The following is a 17,736-nucleotide window of genomic DNA, read 5'->3' on the forward strand; positions in this document are numbered from 1 at the left end:
GGGACTATGTTCCCATTTTTTAAAAAGGCAAAGGTGGGGAGAGCAAAGAGACAAAGCTCAGAATGTCACAAAAAACTTAATAATTAGAAATCTGCTTTAAAGGAAATGCCATTTAATGTAAATATTCTGTTACATCATATTAATATCATGTTCATAAAAATAAGTTTATTCTAGAATCTCAGAGTACTTCCCTTGGATATCATCCTCATTAAGGCCTCACAGTAAGTGGAAGTTATACTTAAGATGGGTGGCCCGGGTTGCTGGTTTAGTGCTGCCTTCAGCCCAGAGCATGATCCTGGAGACCTGGGATCGAGTCCCACATCAGGCTCCCTGTGTGGAGCCTGCTTCTCCCTCAGCCTGTCTCTCTGCCTCTGCCTCTCTCTCTCTCTCTCTCTCTCATGAATAAATAAATGGAATCTTAAAAAAAAAAAAAAAAAGATTTCTCCAACTGGGGGTCCCTGCCTGGCTCAGTTGAGGGATTGATCTTAAGGTTGTAAGTATGAGCCCCATGTTAAGTATGGAGATACTTAAAAATAAAGTCTTAAAAAAATTTTCCCCAACTGGATATTCAAGAATAGAGACTATATGCTTAATAGCCATGAAAAATACATCTGTCTCTCACATCTGAACAGTCCAGACTCACCATCACCATAAACCAGAAAGACTAATGTAGAAGCAGCATAAAAAAAGGAAGAAACAAATATTACCCCTGTGGCTGCTACAGAACTACCCTCTGTGTATCTATTGTTACTTGTTTTGTGTGGTCAGTGACCTGAGTCCAAGAGGACCTAAAGCCGGAATATTTCCAATGGCCATGATGAAGCCAGGACGCCAACCCAGGGCAGGTGTTGTCTCAGCCGCCTATGTTCTATCAGATCACTCATCCTTCCCACAAAACCCAGTTCCATGAGGTCCTTCACCTGTGTCCCTCCTACACATTGTGGTCAGACCCCAGGAAATTAAATAAACAGATGACTTAAGGAGATCTAAGTTTTGGTCCTAGCTAACAGACTTGCTGTGTAACTAAGTCAAGTTCACTTATACCACCACCTAAGTTTCCTTATCAAAAAAATGTTAATACTACGTGTCCCACTTCCTATAAAAAAAAAAAAAAAACCTATAAATCACCATGGAAATGTTCAAAATTATTTCTGTATTCTGATTCTCAAAATGGATTACTTAATTAAGCTGCCTTGACCTTGAAGTCCATATGGTTTTCCCCGTATTATGTTGACTCCTTGGAGCAGGGGTCGGCAAACTATGCCCACCCAAGATTTTGTAATGCAGCCACACCCATTCTTATACATATTGTCTATGGTTGCGTGCAAGGGCACTTAGAGTTGAGTAGTTGCACGCCACACAGGTTATGTTGCAAAGTCTCAAGTATTTACCATCTGACCCTTTACAGAAGAAGTTAGCCAGCCTCCACACCTTACATACCAGAGGCCAAAGAGAGCAACAAGTTACAACGAATTTTGAATTTTTCCCAAGCTATTGTATTTTCCATACGTATATCTTATTTGTCAAAAGATTTAATATATTGTAAGCAAGTATAGAGAGAAAACCCACTAAGTTAGAAAGCCACTTTTTTGTAAGTAATAAAACTATATTAAACCATCTAAGCCCACAAAGATACAGGGCTGAAAAATGAATTTCTAAAATTTTCTGTACTTCTGACTAATCATCTCTGAGTTCTAGAAAATAACCATTCTTCAATTTAAAAAAATGTAAAACTTCTCTTTGAAACTTTCCAATATTTGAATTAAAATAAAGGGAAGAGGAAAATAGCTCTGGATATAAATGAAATACTTCCCAGGATTTCCAGGGTGAAACTTTATTACCATGCCCTCTCTGTCTCTCTCTTTTCAAGTAGTATGCCAATCCTTTTGTGGCACAGTAGAGTTCTGGTTTCGAAATTTTTTTGTGTGTAAATAAGTTTGCTCCGTTTCATACTGTGAATAGGCTACGTGTATCCTGTTCCTAAACATCTGCTTAAATGCCAGACAGGAAAGTGTGCAGCATGTTTTAACAAGTAGACTTCCTCTGTTTCTCAAAGCCTTCAAATATTTAGTTTCAAAATGAATACACTGTAAGCCAAAAAATTACCACCCATCCGATTACTTTGTCATTCCTACTGTAAAGATTTATGAAAAATGCAAGGAGGAGGAGGAGCAGACGCTGTCGATGATGTTGGAGCTGGGAAAGTAATGAGAGTAACGAAGGCAATCAAGAAAAGTAAAAGTGGGAAAAAGCCATTAAAGCCCATAACGACCTACTGGGAAATGCCTTTTCTTTTCCCCTCATTGTCTGTAACCCTCCAAAAAAAATTATTACTTATTACCCATAAAAAGTCCTAAGATTTTAAAAGCACACTGAATTTCAGAGGTCGCTAAACATAAGTCATTTATTTTGTGGATGAGATAAAACTGAGGTCCAGAAACATTAATTGTCACACCCTGTGGATTAGGGAGTTAGTGGCAGGACCAGGACCAGAATCTAGTTTCCTGATCCTCAGTTCAACACACTTCCCATTAGACTCGGTTCTCTGCCCTGCAAAGCGTAATGTGCCCCTTGGCACCTACCAGCTAAATTCTTTTTAAAATATGCCCAAACACCCCTATCAGAGCCGGGACATTCACAATACTCTTTTAAATAGTATCTGTGGGCACAGGTTTTTTCCAAGCACAGACTATCTATCTAGAACACTGCTTTGACCTCATAAGACTAGGAGTCACAATAAAGCAGGAGAATAATCAAAGAGCTAATAAGGACTTCAGGCTGTCCCCTTGTATTTTGTCTTGATGATAATCAGTTTGAAAGAAACACCCTCTCTCCTACCCCCCAGACACACACACTCAAGACTAAACAGCAATATTCCATAAAAAGACCAGATCTAGCCAGTGTTATTATCTGTCTGACATTTGGGTTATTCTTGTGAGTAACTCATAAAGCAATGTGGGTGTCTGTGATTATTTGAGTACACATGGCAAACCATAATTGGTCAAAAAATAATAAAAGACATTTTTCCGTGACAAAAATACTGTATTGCATGACAACATGGCTGTGTGACAGCATTCAGTGGACCGCAATACTTTCTCCCTTTACAAAAAAGTAAAAACACCACAAAAATTTTAAAAGTGAAAAGCTTTCTTTTCAATAACCCCCATAGTTCGTATTTAAATTAGTTATAAAAGATTAAAAGGTTTTGAGTGCTGACAGCAAGCCACTAGCATTTTTCCCCTACATCCATGTCATATATCAATTTATAATACAGCCTTTTGATACAGAGCCGAAATGTGGCACAAGATGCAAGTCCGTATTCCTCTATACAACCAAAATTCAGTTTTTGACAATTTTTAGAATTTTTCTAGGACGTGACTCTTCATAAAGGAGAAATTCTAACTTAATCACCACTATCCAAATTTTGCAACAGGAGTCAGATCCAATGCAAATTCTCCCTGCTACTGAGCAGACAAAAATCTCAAGCTGATCCATGCAAGTCGTGCACGAGGGTCTTCCTCTGACACCTATTCCCTTCTGTCCTCTTGATATCTCCTATCACCACAGGCTGCGTAAAGGATAAGCCATGAGGGGCAATATCCTGCTTGCCATTTCTCTGAGAAGCCAAAAAAGCAGAGTAAAAAAGTATTCGGCAAGCTATTTAAAAGATCTCACGAAAGCAGCAGAATATTCGCACTGAGAGACAGAAGCCCATTCAAGCAGGGAGCCGGGTGAGTGGAGGAGTAGGTCTAAACGCTCCGATCTCATAAAACTCTATTCGGGAAGGACAGTTAGGGACCGTGGAGGAACTCACCCACTCGGAAGTTCGTGGCCGTCAGGGTGTCGGCAGCATGACCATTCTCACTAATGAGAGTGGTGGTGTTCCCCTTCTCACAGCTGTTCTGACAGCTGCCCTTGGTGCAGGTCACTTTACAGATGCTCGGAGTAAAGACCACCTTGATGCGGCCAGTGTGGTTACTCACTAGGAGCGGAGGCAGGGAGAAAAAGAACAACAAACACATCAGCTTAGTATCCATGAACGTGCCTTGGAAGGTTTTTGTTTTTTTTTTTTTCTCTTAAAAAAAAAGGGGGAAAAAGGAAAGGAAAGGAGAGGGGGAACGAGAGAGAGCCCACAACCCGACAGGTTTAAGGAAAGAGGGAAGCCTTTAGTGCTCGCTGCTCTGTATCCAGTGGTGTCTCTGAAACAGGAGTAGGAAGCTTAGCAAACAGAACTCTGGGATGCACTCCAAAACCACATTTGAAGTCGAGTCACTGGAGTGGGATTACTAACCACAATGCTGCACTTTATTCACGGGCAGACGAAGAGCAATACGGAGGGCACGACATGAAAGAGCCAACCCTGACAGGCAGATGGAATGCAAAGAGGTTGGCCATGCACCTCGTGGTGAATAAACGCTTGTGTCCTCAACTTGCATACTTTCCCTGTTTCTCCGCTTATTAAGTCACTATTTGCAGTCCGACCCCTGGAAATGTTTTAGGCATGCGGCATGTCTGAAAACATCTGTCTCAAATCTCCTGGCACTCTCAGCTGAAGTGATCAAATCCTGTGACGCAGCTGTGGGAGCCCATTTCTTTTTCACAACTCTGGGGCATTATTTCTCCATATTAATTTATGCAACCTGTATTTTGTTTTACTGTCAACAGGGTCCATCTTAAAAAAGGGAGGGCAGGTCACGAGGCTAAAGGGTTGCCCCTGTCAAACTGCCATCCTGGAGCCCTCGGCTGTTGCTATTCACAGGCCACCTCAGGCAGGTATTTCCTGCATTCACGTGACCCTCCCCTTAAAACCAGATGCTATAACCAGACTGCACAGCAGAGGCAGCAGAGGCTCACAAAATGGGCACTGATCTCAAAGTCAGATTCTGGTTTATAATCCTGGCTCAACCATGGTGTGACTCTGGACAGGTCATCTCACCATTTCTCCAAAACATGAGAGAATTGCAACTGATGTTTTCTAGCTAGATCTGACTTCCAGTATCTTTTATCAGGGGGTCAGCAAACTGTGGCCTGGGGATCAAATCTGAACCACTCCCTGTTTTTGTAAATAAAGCTTTATTGGAACACAGCCACCCTTCCTCCTTTACATATTATCTATGGCTGCTTTTGTGCTGCAATAGTAGAGTTGCACAGAGGGTATATGAGCTCACCCAGAACTGCCATTCATGGCCAAGTCTCAATCTATGGCAGAGCACAAGACAGAAACTCTAGTCTGACTTCTATGTCTGTGATATGCTCCTACTCCTCCATCCAGGCCCTTCCTCTTTCCAGCATCCAAGGCAGAAAGCAAAGTGGTAGCAGCAGCTGGACCCAAACAGTTCATCTCTGAGACTAAGGACGGTAGGAAGTAGTACCCTTCCTATCGCCACTGTGTTACTTTAGTGGCCAAAGAGACTAGCACTAGGACAGCCTTTCTGTGGCTATCCCCTGCCTACCAGAAGCAACTCTGCCTTGGTCTGACCAAGATTATATTTTCAGGAAGTCATCCAAGAGGCCTCTATAGGCCCTCAACAAAATAAACTGTGGTCAAATCTGAGCTTAGAAACAAAAAAACCTTAACAAAAAAACAAACAAAAACTACCACACACACACACATTAGAATTTCAAAGATAGAATGGGACCTCCAAGGTCCTCTGACACAACCTGTATTTAAACATCTCTAGTGATAGGGAGCTCATTATCCACTAGGATAGCACATTCTAGTTATAAGCTGTTCCTAGCAACTGTTCTCCCTTTTTGAGCTCAAGTGTGTCAGTTGCACCCCTTAATCCCCACCCTGGTCCCTCCCCATGGTCTCACAATCTAATAATGCTTCTTCCATAAGACAGTCTTCAACTACTCAAAATTAACTACACCAAGTAAGCAAAGAATGCACAAGTTAGCAGGAACCTGAAGAGATCAGCTTGGGTTGGCCCTCTCACTTAACATGAGAAAAAGAGTCTTCCAGAAAAAAAAATAGCCTCAGTTCTTTTCAAATGTTTTTCCAAAAATATTACCCATTCTCATTCAGTGGTTCTAACACAAGAGAAAGGACACATAGTGTGAAGTGGGGAGATATCCTAGGGGCCGACCAGATAGATCTTCCAGCACCTTGCAAAATGGCATCCAGAAACTTTTTCTATAATGGGCCAAATAATGAATATTTTAAGGCTACAGGCCTAATGGATTCTTTGGGCAACTATTTAACTCCGCTGTGATAACAGGAAAGCAGACTGTCAAAAACAGTATGTCAATGAATGGTTGTGGCTATATTCCAATAAAACTTTATTTAAAGAAACAGTTGGCAACCACTGCTTTGAATGCTTACACAACATTTAAAATGTTTGGGTGTACCCAGAAATTTAAAAAACTACAATAGAATGTTGATTCCAGAGTCAGGCAAAATTCATATAGCTCGGCTTTTTTTTTTCTTTTTTACAGTAGCATACATACACCCACACAAACAAACCAGCTCACACTCTAAATTGTCAGACCATGCTTACAAACATCTTGAGAATACTTTGTGTATCTAAGTGTGTGAAGCCATTTAAAAAAGAGAGAGAGACAATATCGTGCCACTTCAAAAGAATATAAACTTCTATTTTTTCTGGCTCTTGGTACAATAATGAAATTAGAAATGGTGTGCCAACTATTTTGTCTTCTCTGGCATTAACTCATGGCACCAGCAGCTGCCATGCAGATGCTCATACCGTCACCTAAATTATGCTCACTTAGGCAAAGAGAGACATCCAAAGAAAGCAAGCACTTAATCATTATTCCCATTTCACCTCTCAGCTACAGTAGTCACTTTATAGGCACTTGAGATTCTCCGGGCCTATTGTTTTTAAAACTTATTCTATTTCTTTGCCAAAAAAATTTTTTTGGCCTGGAATCATTTGGATTTTCAAAAGGCAGAGACAGTTTCATATGACTTAATTCTGATTTTTACAATGCTCACATCTTCTTGGAAGAAGACACATTTTATTTCATATTTCCCTTTGTGTTTTACTAACATCTGCTATAAAGTAGTCTAATTCTAAAGCAGACACATAATCCTAGCAGGTCCTCTTGTCTTCACAAAGAATTGATTTCTTCATTACACTAGCTCTTGTTTTCTACAACAATCTCAAAATCAGTATTGAAAAGCTCACAGCTTCTTTTGACGCTAGATGGTCATTTGTAGCTCTAATAGGATCTCCATAAATATTAAATGGATTAGAAAATACACTCTTCCATCCCCTTGTAAAATCATTTCTATGCATTCTATATATCATTTCTAGGGTATCATGTACAGTTTAAGTTTCAAAGTACCCAAGAGTAAGGTAAACTGCTCTGAGTTTCAAATTCCTCACATGTGACAAGCTCAAGACAATACCACTTATCTGTTAAGAGTTTGTGGGAATTTAGCGACAGTGGCAGTGAACTTTCCTCCAGAGACCCCTTTGTAAGAGGCACCTTCCTCAAATGCTTTGAGTAAACATATACTCAAGAACCCCACATGCTTGCATCTAGGAAGTGCCTAGTAAATATAGAATACATGAAGTGACCCCAGGGGAGACTGTCAAACCCCATGGAGATCACGGATTCCACTGTGGTCTAATAAGGCCTTGCTCCACTGGCAAGGAGACTAAAGCCCATGATGAAATCAGTAGTCAAAGACTGTCCCTGGAGCACCAGCACTGATTAAGAATTACAAATTTGGGAAGCAAAAGTCAGGCCAATCGGGAGTTAATAGGGAAAACTGCTTGGCACGGCTTTCATGCTTGGTCCCTCTGGTGAAAAAAATGTCATTTTTAGATCCCCATAGGCAAATCAGCCCCCAAAATCCTAAGCAAGCACTTTCAAACCTTGCATTTTGAGGTGTTGGCCAGGACCACGGATTGCCTGGAGCCATGCAGCACCTCCATTGGGCCTCCTAGTCAGCCAGTTAGTCAAGACATTCAAGAGTCAACATCCTGTCTGCAGGTTGTGCCAGACCCCATGCAGATTTCAACCTCCAGGAAGAGGCACTGGCACGTGGTTTAGAACAAACCACAGACATTCAGAGTGTATGGTGAATGGGATGGAAGGGAAGACAATATCTTCCCAGTAGGAAAAGCTTTCACTTCTGCTTCCAAATCATTAACAACAGAGAAAAACTCAAAAATTTGAAAATTGTCCCCAACCAATGGACTTCAGTCTAGAAAAGAGCCCAGCTGCCACCTTTCAATCATTAGCCTATGATGGGACCGAAAGCAAAGGCAGCCAAAGAAATAAACAGAACAAGTTCAAGACTCACATCAGATGTCATGCACAAATACAGCCTCCTCTCATGCTGTGACAGCACATGACCATTCATCCAACTTTAAAAACAGGGACCAAGTAGCATAGGCTCTGGGAAGGAGAAGCACCTTCTCTGTGTTTCAAAGACATTGCCCTGCATTAACTGAGGCTCTTGAAAGAGACTCTGGAGGTGATTCAATACACAGGACACATGTGAGAGACGGAGCAAAGGGCTTGTTCTCCTGCTGCAGTCCATGGCTGCCCGAAGGCCAAGAATTCTTTGAAGGACAAATCATAAAAGTATTAAATAATGCTAAGAATAACAGGGCTTCATTGTTCTGCTCTCCAGGCTTGCTTAACTCCTCACAGACTACTAAAATAATTCCTGGAGAAAACTGTGTTCCTCGAGAAAGGTGCAATGCAAACAAACTTGTATCACCATGTGTGACTTCATCAGGTGGCTCTAGTCCTGGAACATCCTCCAAGAGGGAAACATCCTCCAAGAGGGAAACTCAGAGGAGATTTCTAGGTATGATTGAGCACCTCCTCAGATAAGAATCTAGGAGTTACATTCCAGTAGCATCTCTTGAGGTTTTTGCCAGGTGCATGTAACTAGGTGAAGAAGCAGAGGAAGAACTGGTTGCTACCCAGATGATACACATTTAAAGGAAAGTCCATGTGAGTTTCCTCTCCTGTTCAACCCTCCATTAATACCCACTCAAGGAAATTATATCAGTTACTTTTCTCTCTCACACATCTATACAAGATTTCCTCTCCTTTTTTATACATTAAAGGAAATAAATTCTTCTTCTTTGCCTTTCTATATGTCCGTTAAATCACTTAATGTAAGAGTAAATTTCTGGATATATTCTGAGCTCCTTACAGAATTGCCTACTGCTCATCAAAAAGCAGGCATCAAATGTGTACCATGCTTGAAAATGTGACCACAGTCCCTAAATATCCACCTGGGCAGAAACACAGCAGCAACCTAGTCACGTACTCTCTTATATGACCTCACTCCCTGAATCACTGAGAAAATAAAAGCTATAACGACCCAGGCCTACCAACTTACCTGTATCTGTAGCTGTCCTGCCTTCCCCTTGATGAAAGAAGAGGTTCTAGCTAAAGCCAGCTCCCCTTCACCTAACCCCTTGCTAAACCAGTGGATCTCTTCCTCTTTTACAGACTCAAAGACTTGCTTTCTTCCCATCTGCTCACATGCAAACACGTTGAGCTCTTGCCCAAAATATCAAGAATATTGTCTCCATGCCTCTCTACTGCAGGTAATGCTCTATTTCTCTGCTCTCCTTACAGCAAAACTTCTCCAAAGAGCTGTTCTACTGGCTATCTCCATGGCCGCCCCAACCTTTCTCTTTTGAACTTTGCTGCAGTTAAGCTGTTGCTGTCCATACTTCACCAAAATTGCCCTTGTCAAGGCCATTGGGGTCTCCACATTGCCAAATTCACTGGTAAACCTTCTGGGTCTTTCTTCCTTGAACATTCAGCCTGACACACAAGGACATTCTGCTTCGTAACACACTTTCTCCACTGGCCTTCTGAGTTATTCTAACTCCTTCATGGGTCTACCTTGCTGTCCACTGCTCCTCATGACCCTATCCAGGGAAGGGCCCCAGAGCTCAGCCTCTGTAGCCTTCTCTTTTCCCTACTGACTTCCTAGATGATATCATCCTGTTCTAGTTCATGGATTTAAAGATGACCTATAAACTTACATATAGAAAATGTTTAATTCTAGGCTGGACCGCCTCTACCTTGTATGTGTGTGCACCCAACCAACCAATGATCTTTCTATACTGTTTGATTATCATCATGAGAATATAATCTCCATGACAACAGGAATGTATCTGGTCACTATTATATGCCCAACATGTTTCTCATAGTAAGTGCTCCAGAACAGTAACTGAATGAACAAACTTCACTGAAAATAAATAAGTAACATTTATCTATGAGTTAATTGCCAGTAGTGTTAAAATAGTAAAGAATACTCCTATTAAACCTTTAGCCTCAAAACATACCTGCTGTATGCTGTATTTGTCAGAGTAATGTTTTAGCCATAAAAGTTTCAGATCAAGCAAAAACACAATTGTTATTCAGGAAACCCTGCAATCATTACAAAACACATTTTTCCCAAAATCATTAAAACATTACCCCAAAATGGCCAATGACATAAAAAACTGAAATTTTTCAATTAAACATGCCAATGAGAGAATAACTGAATAAACAGGAAACAGAAATTTCTCAAACACTTTTTCAAAAGAAAAACAATTATTTGCTCCCAATTTCACAACAACTAATGCACAAATCAAACTGACGCATGATAGAAACTTCCTTTAATTTTGTAAATAAGAGTTATAATTATGTATAAGGAGCTTTTAAACCTATTTTTTGTTGTTGTTTACTAAGTATCCACTCCCTTTGTCAGGCAAAGAACTAGGAAATCAAAAACATTACTACTGAGATTCTACAAGCCTGATATGAATTGCCACTGGGCCATAAAACCCAACCTATATACCAACCATGTTTGAGGGGCACATGGTTTGAGGGGCTCAGTGGGTTAAGTGCCAGACTCCTGGTTTCACCTCAGGTCATAATCTTAGTCAGGACTCAGTGCCAAGTCAGCTTAAGAGTCTTCCTCTCTTTCCCTGTCTTTCCTTCCCCCTGCTAATGTGCCTTCTCTCTCTCTCTCTCTCTCAAATAAATAAGTACAATTTTATGAAATTCATGTTGGTTCCCAGCTCAGGGAGACCGGCCAAGAGACTAGTCAGAGATCCACAACAAAGATGGTAGATTTCATCCCAAATTTCCACATATTTCAGGAATCTGCTCTAATTTCCTATTTCATTCAGTCTTTGTTTTACCTTGACTCCAGACATAAAATCTCAGACTGTCACCTAGAATCACATTTTCTCAGCCTTCAATCTTGCCTTGCCAACCAGACACCCACTGCACCAGGAGGACTCTAAGCAACACACCTTGAGACCATGGGATTGGTTTTCATCTTTCCTTTTTCTCCTCAGGATTTCTACTTTTTTAACACCAACCATAAATTCCCTTCTCTAAAAATATTTTTTAAAAGATCCTATTTTTATCTCTGGAACAAAATCAAGTATGTTTAAAGGTGTAATATATTTTACAGTCAAAAGACTAACTTTTACCCAACAAGTTGCTCACCCAGCAGGATCAGATCCAGTGTTTGGGGAAAAAAATAAAGTCATACTAAAAGTGGAAAACTAACAAAACAAACCAATGCTTTTTGACATTTTCATATTCTGATCTTTTTTTTTGTAAAATAATTTCTTTAACATTCCCCAAGGGGACTCAACTGTTCAGGCAGGCATATATCAGCTATCAGATAAGGAATATCCAGCAAAGTTCAGGACAGGCTCTGGACTGCAGTCCAGGGGAAGAGGTGACCACACTCTGAGGAACCTCAGTCATGGCATCCTACAACTGCAGTAGGCTATTTCACAGTGGTTCCTTTGACAGGACTTTAAAAATTCTCCTGTCGAGAACATAGCTGGAAATCTCTGCTCCTAATCTTGAATACCAGGAAACCTACCATTGCCAATCTATCCAGAAATGATGGTGGCATCTGAAATGCTGTGACACATTCCCAGGGCTCAGTCAGTTAAGCATTCCAGGTGGCTCAGTCAGTTAAGCATTCAACTCTTGGTTTTGACTCAGGTCACGATCTCATGGGTCATGAGATCAAGCCCCAGGTTGGGCTCCCCACTCAGTGAGGAGTCTGCTTGGAGATTTTCTCCCTCTGCCCCTCCCCACACTCACGCTCTTACACTCTCTTTCTCAAATAAATAAATAAATAAATCTTTAAAGAGAGAGAGAGAGAGAGGGACGCCTGGGTGGCTCAGCAGTTGAGTGTCTACCTTTGGCTCAAGGCATGATCCTCGGTCCGGTCTGGGGATCAAGTCCCACATTAGGCTCCCTACAGGGAGCCTACTTCTTGCTCTGCCTGTGTCTCTGCCTCTCTGTGTCTCTCATGAATAAATAAAATCTTGGAAAAGAAAGAGATTGAGAGAAACATCCCCAAGGTGACAAGACTTAACTCAGTTCATAACATAAAATGAAGCAAAAAAGAGCAGAGGGGGGAATACTCACTGACTGTATCTATGTTCTCAATACTGAATTGAGAATGTAGTCCACCACCTGGCTCTAGAATCCTCACAATTATGGGAACCATACTTGGGAAGGGTTGTGTGAGTTTGTCCAGGGAGGTTTTCTTTTTTTTTCTTTTTTTTTCTTTTTTGGCATCAACATTCAAGATGCTACTCCCTCTCAGAGTTTGTCTCCCAAGAGAGAAATACCATTTAGAAGATGCATTTTTTTTTCAAGTGAATATCTCTACCTTTCTTTAAAAACCCATGCTGGTCTTTGCAGCAGCACAGTTAGAGATCATACACACAGCCATGGGAGGACAGGCTTTCTACAACTGACAAGAGAGGATTGCACTGCTGTCCATGAGCCCAGAGAACAAGGTGCAGAGCAGTGAACACTTATATGTCTTGTACTCACAATCTGGCTAGCTTGCATGGTCTCCTTACAGAAAGCAGGGATTAGATATACTTCACATGATTCGAATTTTCTGTGCATTAATTTTGGAACAGAATTAGGTTTTATTTATCCCCACATTTGTTGTTTTTCCAAACAGAAGTAAATGGAGGCATTTGTTATCAGTCTATCACTCACCATTTCCATAAATAACATCTGTTTATTTGTGTGTGTGGAGAAGCAAGTCTGACTCAAAAGGCGGATTACCTACTAGGCTATTTGTTTACCAAAGAAAAAATTTCATGAATTAACACAGCTCCATTAAGTGGGGGCCACTTCTCATAAGGGTACCAGATTATATCTACTATACACTTTGAGAATTAGGATTCCGTATTATTTACATACTGGTTTTGACAAATCTTCTTGACACATATTTCTGACAAAAACAAACTCCTTCAAACAAAGTTGAGATCCCTTTGCTAGAGGCAAATCTAGCCTCACATCCTCAGCATTCCACACAGAGCCTGGGCATTAGTTGAACCAAACTGCCCAAAAGTCCTCTCTCACATGCCTACTTCCTTCATGTACAGTTTTCTGCCCCTAGAAAACATTTCTTCCTTTTTCTCCAACTTTTATCCTCTTGAACCAACCCACTTATCCCCTCTCTATACAGCTTTCAGCAAGCTAGACATACCAGTTTGGACAGTGTATCTATCAATCTTCCCCTGGCTTTTAGCACATAATTCAATTTACACATATTTTCCTACTTTACCAATTTTCCTTTGGCCTCAATCAAGCCCAAGAAAACAATTTGTATCCTTACCCTCCTTCTCTATTTGTAATGAACATCCCACTGGGTGGTTCTCCCTCTTTGAGACAAAAAATGTTTAGGTGGTGAGAGGGGAGCACCATGGGAAAGAATGCAGGGTTAGGAAATGAAGAGAAGTTGAATCAAAGGTAGTATGAATCCAGATGAGGAATACACAGGCATTCCACTGTCTACCAAAAGGGCAAAGAAGCAACTTTTACTCCAACTAATAACTGGAAATCACAAAACTTTAAAGGAGTTGAGAGCCATTGGGGTTCTATGACATGAATGTCTTCACATGACATCTCCATAAGGAGGCTTAGGAACTTCCCTCTCATGCTCAAGGCAGACACAAAGAAGAAAATGATCTAGCATACTTTACAAAATTTAAATTCTGCCTGAAAGAAGAAAAAAAACTCAAAAGACAGGACAGGCTTTGGAGATCCAAACTTCCTATACCCTGTGCAAGTATTCTGAATCACTGGAGCTGCCAAGCTGGAAACAATACCTTGATGTGCCTCTCAGAAATTCCAATTCTGTCACAGAGGCAGTTTAAGTCCAGAGCAAAGAGATATAATTTGAAAGCATTTCATTGTAAGAAACCCTAAGGAAGGTGAAGATATGAACGATTTTGTAACTGCCAAAACAACTCTTCAGTTTGATGGGTTCTGTTGAAAGAAAAAAATCTGCTGAAGCAATTGGCTATATGGAAGAAAAGTGGCATTTTTAATCGCTGACTTTAGAAGTACAGAATCAGAGGAATCCAATCTTGCAGAATACAGATTCTGTCATTTACTTTTTGTTCTCCTCCCCACAGCACGAAATTCTCTCTGGCTCAGTTTTCTAAATGACTCCATCAAATGGCGCCAATGATGCTCTCTAAGGGATTAATGCCAAATTCAATAGAACTCATCATTAGAAAAGATTTCAGCCTAAACAAACATCCCTTTTCTCAAAGTTGTGTTAGATCGAGCTTGTATTTATCATGTGATAAATAAGATTGAAAAATGATTAACTGCCAATAAAAAATGAATTGATGTGTAATCGCACATTGTAAATTCTCCAGCTTTCAGGTTAATTCTTTTTAGGTCACTCATTCTCCACTTTCCCCCTCCTCAAGATAGTGCCTCTCCTGTTGAATGCTGTGATGGTTTTAAAATCTATCCACAAATTCTTTTGAAATCCAATTCTGCTCCCCTTGAGCACGGGGCTAGTCTTAGGAACTCTTGTCTAAAGAATAGAATAAAACAGAAGTGATGGCTTCAACTTCAGAGACCAGATCACAAAAGGCACTGCAGCTTCTGTCTTGGGCTAGCTCCCAGGCCATGAGAATACTTACGGAGCCCATGAAGAGGTCCACATGGCAAAGAACCAACGTCTCCTGCCAAATACCATGTGAGTGAGCCACCCTGAGAGTAAATCTTCCAGCCCCAGGCAAGCCTTCAGATGACAGCAGCCCCTGCTGATACCCTGATGGCAACTTCATGACAGAATCTGAGCCAAAACCAATCAGCTAAGGTATTTCTGAATTTCTGAGGCACAGAAACTGTAAAATAACATTTGTTGCTTTAAACCACTGAGGTTGGGGATCCCTGGGTGGCTCAGCGGTTTAGCACCTGCCTTTGGCCCGGGGCATGATCCTGGAGTCCCAGGATCGAGTCCCACATCAGGCCCTTGGCATGGAGCCTGCTTCTCCCTCCTCCTGTGTCTCTGTCTCTGTCTCTATCTCTCTGTGTCTATCATAAATAAATAAATCTTTAAAAAAAAAATAAACCACTAAGGTTTAGGAGCGCTGGGGTAACTCAGTGAAGTGTCTGCCTTTGGCTCAGGTCATGATCCCAGAATCCTGGGATCGAGCCCCACATCAGGATTCCTGCTCAGTGGCAAGTCTGCTTCTTCCTCTTCCTCTGTGATCTCTCTGGCTCTCATTCTCTGTCAAATAAATAAAATCTTAAAAAAAAAACACTAAGGTTTGGATTAATTTGTTACACAGTAAAATATAAACACACTTCTCTGCTTCTTTTTCCCTAGATTCTGAGAACACAGAAATTGAATTTATAGATCTTTCTAAATGTACAGAGCACTGTCTACATAAACGATAGACTTGTGTGCTGAGCACCTAAATTAAGCTATGGAGCTCACAGGTACACTACTATCATTTAGATGATACTCACACCCCTTCACAGACTACGAAACTAAGAGATATTCGTCAGAAACCTAACCAAGGTCGTTTTGTCAGGAAATGGTAGAGCTGGCATTTCAGTGTGAGCCTTCGCTCTTTCCTCACTGCCCAATGCCTCTCCTACACTTCGAAAGAGCATTTACTATGAAAACTACAGGATACTAAGCACCTGGGAAGGTTGGAGCAAGGGAAGGAAACAGACTGAGCACATACTATATGTTTGGCAGTACGTTAGGTTTCACTCACCTCATTTCACTCTTACAACAGACCTACAGAATAACTGCTAAGATTTTTATTTGACAGAGAAACTAATATTCAGAGGTTCAATGGAAAAGAATACAGTGAAACGAGTCACAGGCTCCACCCTCCAGGATCTTGCAAGCTAGAGTGGAAAAAAAGACACAGATTAATGCCACCCAACCCATCTACCTCATGAGACCGTGGCAGGGGCCATATGAAATAATTTGTATGGGTATAATTCATAAGCTGTTAAATACTATGCAAACCCAAGAGGATATCATTACATGTGGTCAGTTCTTAGTGGAGCAACTGTGAGGGAAAGCTCAAACTAGTGGTGACATTTACCCCATGATATATTAGATAGCAAAACCCACAAGAGCTTCTAAGTATGGAAAATTTCGTCTCAAGATGTTTGCTTTATGGTCATAATTATTATTTAAGACTCTAGAATAAAGTAAAGTTCCACTGTGGACTTTGATTCCTACATAATTTCCAGATAAGATCTGATTGCTTGACTTGGTTTGAAAGGTATCAAAATGGATTTCAACAAATTGAAACCCACTGATTAGAATGGCTTATTCTGCAATTAAGTTAAACAATTCTTGCCAGAAACTCTAAGTTTAGATAATTTTTAAGAGTTACTATCATTAAAGCCCTGCATATAACAATAAAGTTGACAGCTTTGTTTTAGGGTTTCATCAAATTTAGGGTTGCACTCACTTAAAAATAACACATAAAGAGCTAAGTAGCACTCCTGTTTTCCACCTTTATTACGGAAGTATAGTTGAAACACAGTGTTACATTCATTTCAAGTGTACAACACAGTGAATCAACAACTATACAGGTTATACTATGCTCATCACAAGTGTAGCTACCATCTGCCACCGTATCAGATAAAGTAGCACTCTTCCCAATGAATAGATTGGTTTTGGTAATTTTTAACTCATTATATTTTTGGTTCCTAACAAACTCACATGAATATACATGTAGGGTAAATTTTAAATGATTAATATACTAATGTTATAATGTAACACACTGACTTAATGCATATCAGTCTCTTTATACAGTGGCTAGCATACAGTAAGTACTACACAGATGAGGAAAAAGAAAGATGGAATCTACATAGTGCCATTGGTGGGAACAAATGAGTTTATGTCCAAATTTCCTAATTATCTGATGCTCAGAGACAAGAATATAATTTCCAATACCTTCAGCAGGTCTTTAAAAATACGTATTATATGTTCTCAAGGTATATTAAGGTGTGGTTTGGAAACTGGGATCTCTGACAAGAAACATTATGAATCACTTTCTCCACTAAGAGTCTTTTTAAAACTTTAAAAAGAGGCATCTAATTTTACTCTATTTCCATGTTCAAGACATGGAAGAGCATGCCTGACAGGTATTTGCACACATACCCCACTGTGGTTGCCTGAAAACCCATACCAAAAAAAGATGCATAGGAGGCATGATGGGATTTCAGGGGTCTTACTGGAAAGGTTCCTGTCCATACTCCTTTAATGAACTGAAGCTAGACATTCTCCATTCAGTGTGAGCAAGAATCCAAGAGCTGAAAACATTTCTATTAAAAACCCAAATGGGTACTGAGATATAAATTTGGTAATACTGCAGGCTTTATGAAAGCCCAGGCAAGGCAGAGCAATTCTGAGTGCTCAATGTTCCCTGGATAGAAGTGACCCACCCACCTGCCTGTGGATCTACCAAC

General features: G+C 40.5%; 1 protein-coding gene across 21 annotated transcripts in view; it reads right to left on the bottom strand.

Moving 5' to 3' along the window:
* LTBP1 (latent transforming growth factor beta binding protein 1) overlaps positions 1-17,736 on the bottom strand; it is a 389,007-nt gene that overhangs the window by 222,496 nt on the left and 148,775 nt on the right. For 14 of the 21 annotated variants that reach the window (XM_072767335.1, XM_072767336.1, XM_072767328.1 and 11 more), the window contains exon 5: positions 3,815-3,982. The exons of 3 other annotated variants lie outside the window; for them this stretch is intronic. In XM_072767335.1, the coding sequence (XP_072623436.1) occupies positions 3,815-3,982 (168 nt within the window). Of the gene's footprint in view, positions 1-3,814; positions 4,298-17,736 lie in introns of those variants that run through there. 4 more of the 21 variants (XM_072767339.1, XM_072767338.1, XM_072767341.1 and 1 more) reach the window with 2 other exon arrangements.

The sequence above is a fragment of the Vulpes vulpes genome, chromosome 8 (genome assembly GCF_048418805.1).
Source record: "Vulpes vulpes isolate BD-2025 chromosome 8, VulVul3, whole genome shotgun sequence".
Lineage (NCBI taxonomy): Eukaryota > Metazoa > Chordata > Mammalia > Carnivora > Canidae > Vulpes > Vulpes vulpes.